The sequence below is a fragment of the Festucalex cinctus genome, chromosome 1 (assembly GCF_051991245.1).
Source record: "Festucalex cinctus isolate MCC-2025b chromosome 1, RoL_Fcin_1.0, whole genome shotgun sequence".
Taxonomy (NCBI): domain Eukaryota; kingdom Metazoa; phylum Chordata; class Actinopteri; order Syngnathiformes; family Syngnathidae; genus Festucalex; species Festucalex cinctus.
In genome coordinates this window covers 18032546-18046813 of record NC_135411.1, presented here as the reverse complement: position 1 = coordinate 18046813, position 14268 = coordinate 18032546, and the positions used below count along the sequence as shown (strand labels likewise).

General features: G+C 40.2%; 1 protein-coding gene across 1 annotated transcript in view; it reads right to left on the bottom strand.

The window, feature by feature from the left end:
• Window positions 1-6301: 6301 nt before the first annotated feature.
• The window catches only part of aqp4 (aquaporin 4), a 10312-nt gene continuing 2345 nt past the window's right edge, over window positions 6302-14268 (bottom strand). Inside the window, exons 3-6 of the mRNA XM_077520225.1 lie at window positions 13113-13521; window positions 12879-13043; window positions 12539-12619; window positions 6302-10410 (exon numbers count right to left, since the gene is read on the bottom strand). Coding sequence (XP_077376351.1) covers window positions 10183-10410; window positions 12539-12619; window positions 12879-13043; window positions 13113-13521 — 883 coding nt within the window. The 3' untranslated portion in view covers window positions 6302-10182. The remainder of the gene's footprint in view (window positions 10411-12538; window positions 12620-12878; window positions 13044-13112; window positions 13522-14268) is intronic.

Below are 14268 nucleotides of genomic sequence, written 5' to 3'. Positions count from 1 at the left end.
CCTTCCTGTGTCAAAAACGCCAGGGTCTCAGGTGTGTGCTACTAGATGTGATTGTTTGTGTAGCAATCGCTCGTTTGCACATACACAGTTTGGATTTACACTGCAGGTCCAAGTGTCCAATATCTGATTCGTTTCACCATTTTTTTTTATTTTTTTTTACAGATGATCACAACTGAGGCGAGTGGTTAGCACGTCTGCCTCCCAGTTTTGAGGACTCGGGTTAAAGTCCAGGCTCCGGCCTTCCTGGGTGGAGTTTGCATGTTCTCCCCGTGCTCGCGTGGGTCTTCTCCGGGTACTCCGGTCTCCTCCCACATTCCAAAGACATGCATGGCAGGTTAATTGGGCGCTCCGAATTGTCCCTGGGTGTGCTTGTGAGTGTGGATGGTTGTTCGTCTCTGTGTGCCCTGCGATTGGCTGGCAACCAGTCCAGGGTGTCCCCCGCCTACTGCCCAGAGCCAGCTGAGATGGGCGCCAGCACCCCCTGTGACCTTTGTGAGGATATATATATATATATATATATATATATATATATATATATATATATATATATATATATATATATATATATATATATATATATATATATATATATATGTGTATAACAGTTGAGCCGTGATTGGTCGGTAGCTACTTCCTAAGCACAGGTGATGTCATCTTCAGTCAACAGCAAGTGCAAAAATGTTTTTAATACATGAAAAATGCGAAAGTTAAGTTATCAAAGTAATTCTGGACAAAATATATCTGCTAAAAATCGCTCAATGAGTCAAGTATCCCTTTAAAAATCAGTTATTCCTGAAAAATTAAAATAGCTTGAAAAAGGGTCATACTGCTTATTTCCAACCCAAATTATGTGACAAAAGAAAAATTGAATGAGAGCTTTTTTAATCTAAAAAAAATCTAAAACTTAATTTTCATCGTCTTATCATTTTTTTCTCACAAAATACACAGCTGCATTTCTTTCCAGTGGGGTCCTAATACTCATTTGTAAGTGTCATGCTGTGATTTTGGGTATCGCGATATTATTTACATTGCACTGCAGGACCATATTGACAAACGCTCCAATGTATTTGACGCGATGGAGTAATGAATGACTTATTATTACACTTCCACGCCTTCTCAAATGCATTCCCTCAAATATTCATCATGAGTGACAGGGTGAGTGAGAATATCAATCATATTCTCAAGACGGCGTGAATTATTAAGCGAGGTGGTGTGTCACAAAGCCCGGCAACGTCAACGTTATTTATCTGCGTGAGCGCGCGTGTGCGTGTGTGACAGCATCAGAACCGAGTGTCACCCGCCTTCCTGTTCCTTGCACCTCCCCGCCAGCCCAGAGCGTCACACTCAAGGCACTTTTGCAGAATCAAACAATTTCACGCAGCTACTGGAGGAGGAAATGAACTGGGCCGCGAGCAATAATAAAATTATACAAATGTTATTACAGACTCGCCTGCTACTGTCCTACTTTAATTCAAATGTGGGCACTCCAGGCAGCGCTCGTGGCGCAGACCTTCCTGAATAAATCAACATTAGCTTACGTCTAAATTATTAAGGAAGTAGGAGACTTTCTTGTTTATAGTATGAATTATTGAACAAGTGTTTAACGCAGTTTTTCCTCCATGAATCCCCAAATATTAATTGCTAATGATCTTTAAGGTGTGTGTTTTATCTTTTGCCCTTTCTGCACCACGCTGGGGATTGAAATTGTAAATGCAAATTTGTCAAGTATGAAGAAGTCAGTCTGTACTCAATGGATACATTAACAAACTTTTTGTACATTTGTTAGTGGGGATGTGCAATTAATCAAAATTCAATTACAATTTCAATTATTACACTGCACAATTACAAAATCAGCATAATCGTTAAAAAACGATTATTAATACTAATTTTGTAGTTTTTTTTATTTATTTATACATTTGCAACTTTTTTAAATTTTAAAATAAGTAATTTAATAAATTTTGTTTCATTGAAAAGAAACTTGCATAATTAGTGTTTCAAATAATTTTATTTGTCTTAATATTTTTTATTTGTTTTTTACGTTCAAACATTTTCTTGTTTTGTACGAAAAATAAATGATTGTCCTTCTGCACAGTGATAATAAATAAATAAATAAATAAATAAATAAATATTATTATAAATATATATGATTATAAAGTGTTTGTTACAAAAGGAACTTACATATTTATATATATATTTTTTATATATATTTATTTATTTATTTATTTATTTGCATATTTATATTATTTCTGTTTTCTTATTTGGTCTGCTTAAACATCCATCTTGTTTTGTACAAAAAATAAATCGTTTGAATAAACGTGATTTCAATTATTGCCAAAATAATCGTGATTATTATTTTTTCCATAATCGAGCAGGCCTATTTGTTCGCTCAAATTTGAAGAATATTGCATACAAACGAATGCCGTGTTTGTGTAACACAGACTAATTCTTTCTTTCTTTCTTAATTCTTTCTTTCTTTCTTTCTTTCTTTCTTTCTTTCTTTCTTTCTTTCTATCTTTCTTTCTTTCTTTCTTTCTTTCTTTCTTTCTTTCTTTCTTTCTTTCTTTCAGATGTATTTAAAAAGAACTCTAAACCAGCAGTTGAATATGGTATTGGTAGGTGGATGATCTGGGCCTGTTTTGCTTTTTCATGACCTAGACGACCTGCTGTGATTATGGAGCCAGAAATTCTGCTCTAAGCCAGAAAATCCTGCGGCACAATCTTTGGCCATCACCAGATCATGACTTCGGAATGGCCTGCGCAAAAACTGTCATGTCTGGGGTTACGCCAGGGTTACGTTTGAGTTCATGACCTGTTAAGTTGGGTTCATGACCGTGAGGTCAAGTCTTATGTACTGATGTAACAAGTGTCTGTTTTGAACTGATGTAACTAGCATCTAGTTTCAACTGGTTTTAGGCTATGTGATGTTATGTGATGTCAAGAATTTTTAATCCCTTTACCTGGTTAACACAGCCAATCAGATAATTCCATGTCAGTCCTGTTACCCACATGTCTAGCCACAACCAATCAGATCGAATCACGGTCTATATAAGCCTCCTGAGAAGTGTGTCTTTGTCGGATTATTACTTCTGTTACCACTGTCCTCTGTGCAACTCTCTATGTTTCTCGTCTAGTCAAGTTTGTTCCACGTCTCACGATGTGAATACATAGTTAAAATCTTATTTGTGTCTGCGCTTTGGGATCCAACCTCCAGCTCATTACAAAAACTGTCAAAAGTAGTCAAAGTCCGGACTTGAATCTGATTGAAATGCTGTACCATGACTTTAAAAAGGCTGTTCAAGATCAAAAAGTCCAGTTGCACTGTTAATAAATCCAAACTTTTTCACAGTGCTGTATGTAGTATACATATAAAAGTATATGTATGTAATTGTAATTGTATAATATGTCAATTTTCTTGACTGCTTATTCCTCACAAGGGTCGCGGGGGGTGCTGGAGCCTATCCCAGCTGGCTTTGGGCAGTAGGCGGGGTACACCCTGGACTGGTTGCCAGCCAATCGCATGTATGTAACTATGCAGACATTTTTCAGTGAATGATGCACCACTGCCTATAAGAGGAGGGCACAATTCCTCTGTGAATGTGTAAGAATCAAGTTCTTGGCTACAAATGACACACAAACAAATACAGCGACTGAACATTTTGTATTCTAGTACAAAAGTGTATGCCTAACTGTACGCCTTCCAGTTTGCAGGCACTGATTAAAAGACTTTAAGCCTTAAGTGACAAAATGACAGGTGCACTGCGTGCCATGTTTTACTGCTATAATGGAATTCATAGGCTTGGACGCTGGCGGAAAAAAACACACAATTGCACAGCTCCAACGATTTCACCCAAAGAATGAACAAATAAATGAGGTTATAAACATGACTGATGTAAAAGATGGAGCAAAATTGTACTTTAAAAAAAAAAAACACATTTATTTTGTCAACATCTTGAAACCGAGGGAACAGCTAATACGCGAAACTAGCTAGCTAGCTAACGGAGAGCGAAACTAATGCAATGGCAGAACATGGGATCAACCTGACAGGAATTATTTAAGTAAACTCATTAGGGAATATTCAAGCTTGTTCTGTCGTAAACTACTGTACTGAAACATGACATTGAGGTGGAAAATCACAAACCTTACCGTGTAAATCCAGCAAAACGAGCCATGATGCAAAAAATAGATCCCACTGGCTCAACAAAAAAATAACACTACTTAAGACCTGCACAAAAGCAAGACTTCTTTTCTCATAATGTGTCTGAGAAGCATCACATATTGTATATCCACATATATAGCCCATAAGGGTAGGAAAGATGATTAAAAGGAGATTAGCCGGTGTTGGCCTCAAGGGAGGAATATCTGTAGCGCAACAAAGGTGCAAATTAGAAAAAACAATTGGACGATAGTTAAATAGGCCAGTCGGTGTCAATTGATGTATCACTCACATGTATTGCTACACGTGTGTTCAGTACTAAGTATACAAGTGAGCAATGGTTGGAAGGTGCACATTCAAGGCTCGTGGCTGCCCTCCCCTGGAGAAACACTTGAGGTGAGCCTTTTATTTTACACAAGAGACCAACCACTAAGTGATGCTGTTGTCGCATTTAGACTGTGTGGAGGGAACGGATGACCTCATCAATTTGAAAAAACTCATCAATTTCATCAATAATGTTATATACAGACAATCAAAGTTGTCATTAAAATAAAAGAGTGTAAGTGAAAATGAGCTGCAAATTCCAATGGAATGGAGAAATTACTCAGTCATAAATCATCCAGTAATATGCAGAGATACTGAAAGTGATTTCATCAGTGATCTGCAGGTGGTTGTCTTGTGTGAGGAGTGCGTGCTCCTGTACCTATATTTAAAATGTGTGAAATGCAAACAAAAAAAGAATGATTTTTGGTTTAGTATCAGGTCAATGATGGTAGAAGACAGTAACAACCTAACATGCATGTATAGTAATTGTTTGTTTGTTTGTTTGTTTGTTTGTTTGTTTGTTTGTTTGTTTTAATATCACTGGCATTGGGTCAGGACCTCAAAATTACAATTTGGTCATATTAACATCCATCCATCCATCCATTTTCTTGACCGCTTATTCATCACAAGGGTCACGGGGGGTGCTGGAGCCTATCTCAGCTGGCTCTGGGCAGTAGGCGGGTGGTTGCCAGCCAATTGCAGTGGTCATATTAACATTTTTTCAAAAATCTTTATTATTGGTCATTCAACATGTATCGGTGGTATTTCTATTTGATAATTTTATTATTATTATTATTATTATTATTATTATTATTATTATTATTATTATTATTATTATTATTATCCATCCATTTTCTGTACTGATTTTTTATATTATTATTATTATTATTATTATTATTATTATTATTATTATTATTATTATTATTATTTACATTCTAAAATATTAACCAATCTAAAGTGTTGAAAATGGCTTATTCTTTTTGAGGATGCAATGTTGAAATAATGGATGAATTATTGGTTGAAATAACAGCAAATGCCATTTTGGGGGGGGGGGGGGGGGGTTCTCCTGTAAAATGACCATTTTAGAGGTATAAGGTTTTGGCCTGCCACCAGTGGTATGCATATTAATAGCTGAGATTAGGCTATGTAGATGCCAAGGCTACAAAATAATGATCTATAACTGTAAAGAGTCAGACCCCTCGATACCGATTTTTTTTATTATTATTTTTTTTTTAAACTCAGTTTCATTTACTTCCTGTTATGGCCCATAACCTGCAGCCAAACTTAGCCACTGCACGTGAAGATGGACAAACACGGTCTACTTTCAGTTGTACTTGGTAGAAAAATGTGATTAATCGCGATTAATTACGAAAAATTGTGTGCTTAATTCGTTAATTTTTTTTAGCATTTAACAGCACTAATATACTTGTATATAATATTGATGTGCGTACGCTATATACTCGATCAAATCGGTGATCGGGTGTAATGTTTAATGTGCCCGATGGATCAATGAAATTGATTGGCTCCGCAAAATAAGACGTTATATACAATGTTTATCTCATTTTTGCATTATTTTTTTTCTCATGCACTTCAATTGGCGTCAATTATACATGGGTGGCGGTTGACTGTAAATATAAAAGCTTTTTTTAAATGAATATATTTCTCCATCATCTGATTGAATTGGTGATTGAATTGTTTTTTTTTTCCCAAACTTGTTGATCGGCCAAAAAAATTCTGATTGTGTTAAGCCTAATGGATGCATATTCTGTATATTATGAGCAGCCAATGTTTGACACTTCTGCCATACACAAATAAACACACAAGTGAAGTCATGTCTTTTAATGCATAATCAAAAATGTCATTTTCACTCGTTTAAATCACACTACCCACACGACAATGTGCACCATTAATACTTGTACAAAGCCAAAAAAAAAAAAAATAGTATGGGTAGAAGATAACCACAATACATGGCATCAATTATCTAAGTGGGTCCTATGATGCATTGAGTCATACAATTTGTTTTTAATGTCCATATCTTAGTATAACTTTATTATCACATCTTACATAACACTCACAGCACCAATTTCCAGATCAGTCGACAATGATACATAGTTGAAGCTAAATAAAATGCTAAAACAGTCGATTCATCCATCTTTTAGATGTACTAAAACTAGTACCGTATTTTCACGACTAAGGCGCACCTTCAATGAATGACATATATTTAAAAACGTTTTCCATATATAAGGCGCTACAGTAAAGGCTGGTGTTACGTTATGCATCCATTAGATGGTGCTGCGCTAAAGGGAATGTCAACAAAACAGTCACATAGATCAAACTTTATTAACTCATTCACCGCCACTGACGGAAAAAGACGTCAAATGATGCATTTTTTTGCTGGTCTGGCAATGAATGTGTTAATAGATTACAAACCAGCTTTCTGACAACTCCATTCACTCCCAAAATGAATAAACAGCTGTTTTATTATTTTCTCTGAGGTAAAGTATTAGTATTAGCTAGGGATCCAAGATGGCGGGATATTCTGCGCATGCGCGTCACCGATCGTTCAGGGTCACCGATAGCGTCTTGACAGCGAGACCTGTTGCGGCTCAATATTGATTCATATGTAAGGCGCATGGTCAGCTTTTGAAAAAATTGAAGGCTTTTAGTTGCGCCTAATAGTCCTGAAAATACGGTAAATAGGTGCGTGAAATTGATTAAAAGTATATGACCTACAGTGTAAAAAAAAAATAAAAACATTTACAATAGTGCGTTTTCCATGAGAGCATACACCTATGCACTGAAAATAGAGCAGTCATCAACTTACTGTACATTAGTTGTACCGTAATACGCTTAACCAGTACATGCACTTGAAAAAAGTAAATGTGACACTAATCCCTAAATAACAAGGCCACATTTTCTTTCTCTCTCGTTCACCATTGCCAATGATGATCCTATGTAATTAATGGAACTTATGCTAGGTTCAGACCGAACACGAAATGTCGCGTCGCCCCGCGTTCTCACATGATTTTGAAAAAAAACAAAACAGTTTGAACATCGCACAATGTGTTGTTGCCTAAATTCTATCTTGTTTGAAAGTTCAACAGCCGTAAACAAAGCAATCCACACACCTGATACACAACTTCCTCGCTCTGCATTTCTCAAGTCTTTTTGGCTCGGTCAGAAGCTGGCTGTGTTTCGTACCTCCTGATCCCACATTGTTTTTATTTCACCACACCGCATCTGTCTTTTTTTTGGCTGTTGTCTGCTTGTGTATCATCTGCATGTGATGTCATAAGTGTACTGTCAACACTGATTGGCTGAGACGCGCAAATTTTCTCCTCTAACCCTTAAAATTACGGTTGCACGAGTCCTCCAGTAATTTGAGTGGCTCGGTTGGAGGCATATTTTCCGTGCCTTGGATAGCGGTTTATTTTATGTGTACAAGTAATAGTCATACCAAGTCGCCAACCACAGCAACAATTATTCATGTTACACATGACAATGCACGCCACTAAAGCGGTAAAATGTGGATTAATGCCTAGAAAAACTTTTGTTCCCACCTAACGGCTGACTTGACTTGGAGTGTTTATATTGCAATCACAAACTGTTGTTACCGATGTCAACAGCACTTTCATCATGAAATCACACTCAATTGCCAATTAAGGCCGCTAAAAAAAAAAAAAAAAAAATTACGCTGACATTGTATGGCGCCTGTTGCTAACCTAGCTAGCAGCGCTCAAGTGCCTCACATAGACTAGCGATAGCCGTCGGATTACTGCAAAGGCAGTTTGTCGTAAATGACTGCATACTTGATGCTGAGAGCCGGACGCAATTGCCGGTCCTTCTGATCACTTTTTAGTCATCCAGGCTTACCCCGGGTTTACACCGGTTGCGGTTGCGGTGCGGTTGCGGTGCAGTCCGGCGACGCAAGCAATTAGATTCCATTCATTCGAATGGTGCAGTTTACACCGCTTGCGGGTGCGTTGCGTGTCGACTGCGGAAGGCCTGCGGCGTGCCGCAAGCCTTCCGCAAGGATAGACCTATTTTCTATTTTTGCTGGACGCCGCAGCGGTAGGCCTCCGGCAAATGGCAAGCTAGCACAAAACACATCGAGCGGGACAGGAAGACCGAGGCAGTTTCAAAATAAATTTCCGGTTACCTTTCAGAATAAAACACTCGCCAGCTCCTATTTCGCAAGTTTTTCAGCAAAACGTGACGTGGGCGTCGCCGGGCCATGTGCTCATTCACGGTTTAGACACCAGCGAACATGGACGAGGAGAGGTTTATATTGGAGGTGGAAAACCACAAAATAATATGACACGGCACATCCTTTTTATAAGGACTGTAATGTATTGTGAGTTTGATGTTCGCGATTGCTTTTTGTGCCCGTCTCGCTTGCCGTACTGAGCGGCAGCCGGACGCGGAAGACAGAAATAAAGAGTGGACCCGCACTGACCCGACTCTCGTTATTAATATACTTTACAAGGACAACCAAAAAAAGGATGCTGCATGGAATCTCATAGCAGAAGAAGAAGAAAATGTTAAATCAAAAGAAGTCCACCTCTCGTTGTGAAATGCCACATGATCGCGCGCGCGGTCCCGCGAGACACGTTGGGAAGTGGGCGGCGACGGAGCTGCCGGACCGCAGCTGTGCGGAGCCGGTGTGGATTGACAAAAAAATTGACCCGTCCGGAGCACGCAGTCAAGACGCACCGCACCGCAACCGCACCGCAACCGCATCCGGTGAAAACCCGGGGTCAGTCAAATGTGCTGTTTTCGCTGGCAAAATCACTACTGTGGTTCTGACGCCTCATTGGCCAAATTGTATTTCTTTAAAATCTCACAAATGTTTATAGTGAGGAAAACAGTGTGCTGCTAAGCAGTTGTTTTAGTTTGATTTTCGGTGTTTGTGTTGTCTTTTGTCCTGTCATTGTTGGAGTATTGTCTAGTCTGGTCGCTGTCCTGTTGTACTAGGCTGTAGTCAAGTTTTAGTTGAGTTTTCATAGTTTGGTCAAGTTTCCTCATGCCTGTCTAGACAAGTTTCGTCCACTCTGTTCTTCACGTCTACTCAAGTTCACCAGTATCAGCTCAAGTTCTCCACGTCGTACCCAGTCAGTCCACGTCACAACCAGTCTTCTCTCATCCAGTCTGTTTAATAAAGTTGTTCTCGTTTCATTTAGTCCTTCTCCTGTCTGGTTTCTCCGCCTTTGGGTCCATCCACATCATAACAAAAATATTATTTAAACTGAAAACCAGTTGGCCGTTGTGTTTTTTGTCTTTTGTATTTTTTTTTAAATCCCCCCCCCAAAAAAAAAATCAATCCAAACAATCACCCAATTTTTTGATCGAATTTTCCATAAACATCCGAATACCAAATTATTCAACAGATGCGGCCTTACTTCAAATGAATCACCCAGCACGCGATCGCGCAAACTGCAGACTACATACGGAAACGCGCCGCCAGTTTGCGTTCGGTCTGACCGCAGCATTACACACTCGCTTCGACTGCGGACCGTCATTCTGCTGCTCGCAAAGTTTTAAATGGTTAACATGTAATCTAAATTGTTCAGTGCACAAAGCCTCTTGGACCAAAAACGCATTCCAAGATGAATTATCTGAAGGCAAGGAGATGTAGGGTGGGGGACTCGAGATGAAAGCCAAAAACCGTCCTGTCTTATAGGTTGCTCTCCATTTCCATTTGCTTGTCATACAGTGGACATCGCGTCTCTCGTTGGCGGCGCGTCTTTTCTCTCGGTCCTCCTCTTCCTCTTGACCGGCTGCATGGAGCCTGCCCCGTCCACTTCCCTGTAGGTGCCTGTTAGGTTTTTGGGAATCACCTGTCCTGGACTTGGCTTACCGCTGTCCGGACAGAAAATGAATTCATACAGGAATGCGGCGATGACGGCACCCAGGATGGGCCCCACCCAGTAAACCTAGAGCGGGGTATAAACATACCTGTTTTTAACATCTTAACCAATTTCTTCATATGTAAAAGACCCTACACATGTTATATGATAATAAATCCATGTATGTTAAATGGGCTTGGTGTGTGGTGTACCCGGGATGACCAAGAAAGCACAGCACACACCAAAGATGTTTGTTGTAGTTCTAACCCTGACCTGTCAGAGGCAGCGTGGTGCCACAGGGCATCCAGACTACCAGAAAATACAAAGAAAAAAAAAGTAGAAGCATGAGGGGGGAGCTAGCCGTCAATTCTTCAATAAACATTTGAAACAAAACGGCTCCTTGCTGCAAGAAATCGTGGCGGTGGAGGGGAGGGAAGAAGAGAGAGGAGAAGAGAAAAAAAATGAGCAGGTCATGAACCGGGTACCTGCTACTTACAGAGTGTCCACACTAACCACTACACTATTCATTCAGTTAGGTTCAGCAGCACAAAGGTTTTACTTGTGGTTTACACAAGTGTCAGCCAGACCCTTTCTGGGATTTTAAGATAGCCAATTGTCATTGCACTTTGGCATTGAAAATAAGGATAATTGATTGCTGTGAATTCATTTGGACAGAATGTTTACTAAATAAAGACTAATTTTGTCACTACCCCATGGAAGTCTCAGAAAAAGTGGGCGGGCGTTTAATCCACAAAGGTGGTGTCCGCACCTAATGACATCACAAAGTGACAACAGCTCATTTTCTCAGGTTGGGAGGGGCTCGTGCTTGGAGAGCAGAATGACCGAGGATTTCTCATAGAGGGGTGAAAGGAGGAAAACAACACTTTGTTTTTTTTGTTTTTGTTTTTTTGTGAGTAATTATGGCTAAAAGCTCCAAAAAGTTGATTTTTCATGTTGCTATCCCTTTAAAGTCTTATTGCAAGATAGTTAAAATGGATTTTACCATAATGCGATTGTGATATGTGACCCGCTAGCCGTGCCTAGCTCTGGCTAAAAATAGAGCTGCTAGGTCAAAAGTTTTGATTTTGAAATGTCTCCAAATACCCTCTTTAAGTTCTCAATTTTCCTTTCCCAGTAGCCCAAACTAATTGTCAAAGTCAAAGTGTAGCTACAAAAATAAGAAGTGATGAGTCAACAATGTTGTTGTTGTAACATGCTAGTGTGTGTAGCTAGTAGCGTCTGGGAACTAGCTAACTCGGTTTCAAAATAACCTGAGATTCTTCGTCTCCAATTCACAAATAATAAATACACATGGCAAGTCGAAAGTACAGAAGACGCAAGAAAGAATGTCCATGTTTTGGGATATGTGAATGTCGCCACGGAGTCCGGTCCGAGCAGCAACACCGGCAAATGTTTGTAATCCTATCAATTCCATGAATCAAATGTTTCAACAAGTAGCGCTGCAAGGAGTGTTGATCTAAACCTTCCTCATACCTTAGACTCTAACATTAATGATATATAAAATAAAATAAAAAAGACGTATGAGGAAGGTTTAGATCAACACTCCTTGCAGCGCTTCTTGTTAAAACGTTTGATTAATGGAATTGATACCGGTGTTGCTGCTCGGACCGGACTCCGTGGCGACATTCATATATCCCAAAACACGGACATTCTTGCGTCTTTTATAGGTTGCCATGTGCATTTATTATTTGTGAATTGGAGGGGAAGAATCTCAGGTTATTTTGAAACAGAGTTAGCTAATTCCCAGTCGCTGCTAGCTACACACACTAGCATGTTACAACAACAACAACATTGTTGACTCATCACTTCTTATTTTCGTAGCTACACTTTGACTACAATTAGTTTGTTAGTTCCTCTAACAGTTAGAGGAAGCCGGGGAGGCATTTATCAATAAGAAAATAACATTCGGCATAAGCACATCGAGACCACGCCGATAGAGCCGACTCACGAAATCACGTCATCCCATGATGTCAACGAATACCCTCAATAGTCCATAACGAACAAAGGTTGTTCGGTCTAGCAAGCCTTGTTAACGGTAATCTAATTCATGCGTTGACGAATATAATCATTCTATGAAAGTGAAGGGAAGGGAAGGGGAAACTTGGAGAAACACACATCATTTGAACTAAGAGCAACCAAGCAGATTAGAACAAGAGAATGTTACAAAGTCTAGGACGTCATCAAGAGCTCTTACCCAGTGACCCGTAAATTTATTGAAGACCACTGCCGGGCCGAAGGTACGAGCCGGGTTCATGCTGGCGCCTGTGTAATCAATCTGTAAGACATATAAGGCATTAATACTCACAATAATGCTGACAGTTACAACACAGAGGTGAAAATTCACTCATGCAATTCAGTTACGAGACACCCGCTGGAGGTAGTGATAGTCCAAAAGCCTTGATTCAAACCCAGGCATACTGTATATAAACAGACAACCCTTTGTAATAATATTCGCACCATCACTGAATTGAAATTGAGCGCATGCTTCCTTCATGGAAGCCAGGTAAGTGAACTATTGGATAATAAATACATACCCCAACCAAGTGACCAATCACGACAGACAGGCCGATGGACAGCGAAGCAGATCCACCGAGGTCTGTCCGTTTGGAGTCGCACGTGGCAAAAATGGTGAAGACCAGCTGAAACGTTAAGAGCAACTCCACGAGTAGGCCGAATGGCTCACCGACGCTTTCATTCACCTGAGCAAACACAACCATTGTCAAAGGAAAGAAAAATACAGTACAATATGTTCAATCCGCAGTCCTCACCGAGCTGATGCCCACACCATCCTCGCTGAGCTCGGTGGGTGTGACGGCAAGCACGATCGCGGAACCTGCGATTGCGCCCACTAACTGGGCCACGAAGTAGAACAGCCCCTTTATTGGGGTCACTTTCTTGGTCACGAACATTGCCGCCGTGACAGCCGGGTTGATGTGTGCGCCGCTGATGTGGCCAAAGCATTGCACCAAGGTGCCAATGGTTAAGCCGAAGCACAGCGAAATGAGGACGTTGGGGGTTGGTACGTATACCACCGTGTCGGTTGCCGAAGTTTTTTTCAGCTTTGCCCAGTTGACGGCGGAGCCCGTACCGATAAACACGAATAGTAGCATGGCCAGGAATTCTGCAGCTACGGCCCTCCAGAAATCCTTGGTCTTCATTTGTTCGACTCCAATCATCCTGTGGCAAACAGAATGAAGAATGTTAGAGAGATAATCAATCCACTTTTCATACAATCATTTAGGCAGGTCTGACGTCACTTCCTGTCCCACCCCATAACTTCCGGCCTAAGTCCCGCCCCCTTGATTTCCGGTCTAAGTCCCGCCCCTTCACTTCCTGTCTAAGTCCCGCCCCCTATACCCAGGACTTATGCTGCATTTGAGGATGGTCGGAAGTTGGACTTTTCCGAGTTCAGACCAGGAAGTGTGTACGGAAACGCCCCCTTGAACTCGGAAATTCCACTTGCGAAGTCGAAAAAAAAAAAAAAAAAGACCCCGACTTCACCAATAATGGCGACCCGTTCAGAAACACAGACCGTGAATGGCAAAACACAATTTACTTGAGTATAAAACTAGATAGCTTTCTTCATTCATAAATATTCGACGTAACTTCACGTAACGCAACATACGTGATAGTATGCCGCTATCTCCCGGCATGAAATTATATGGTGAACTACTGAACTGTATGAAATGCTTATGAATAAGCATTATGGAATGCTTACAATAAATTGAGTTTTCGGTTCTTCTAATTTTTAGTTTTTTATCATAAAATGACCACAAGACGGCGGCTGATACTGTCACAAGTACAGAAAGCTTGAAATAACGTCGGGTATTGGCCCGATACTGATACCTGGTATCGGTACTCACCTATCCCTAATCAATACTCATGTTGAGTCCACCCATTTGTGTGCTATCTTTACAACTTAAT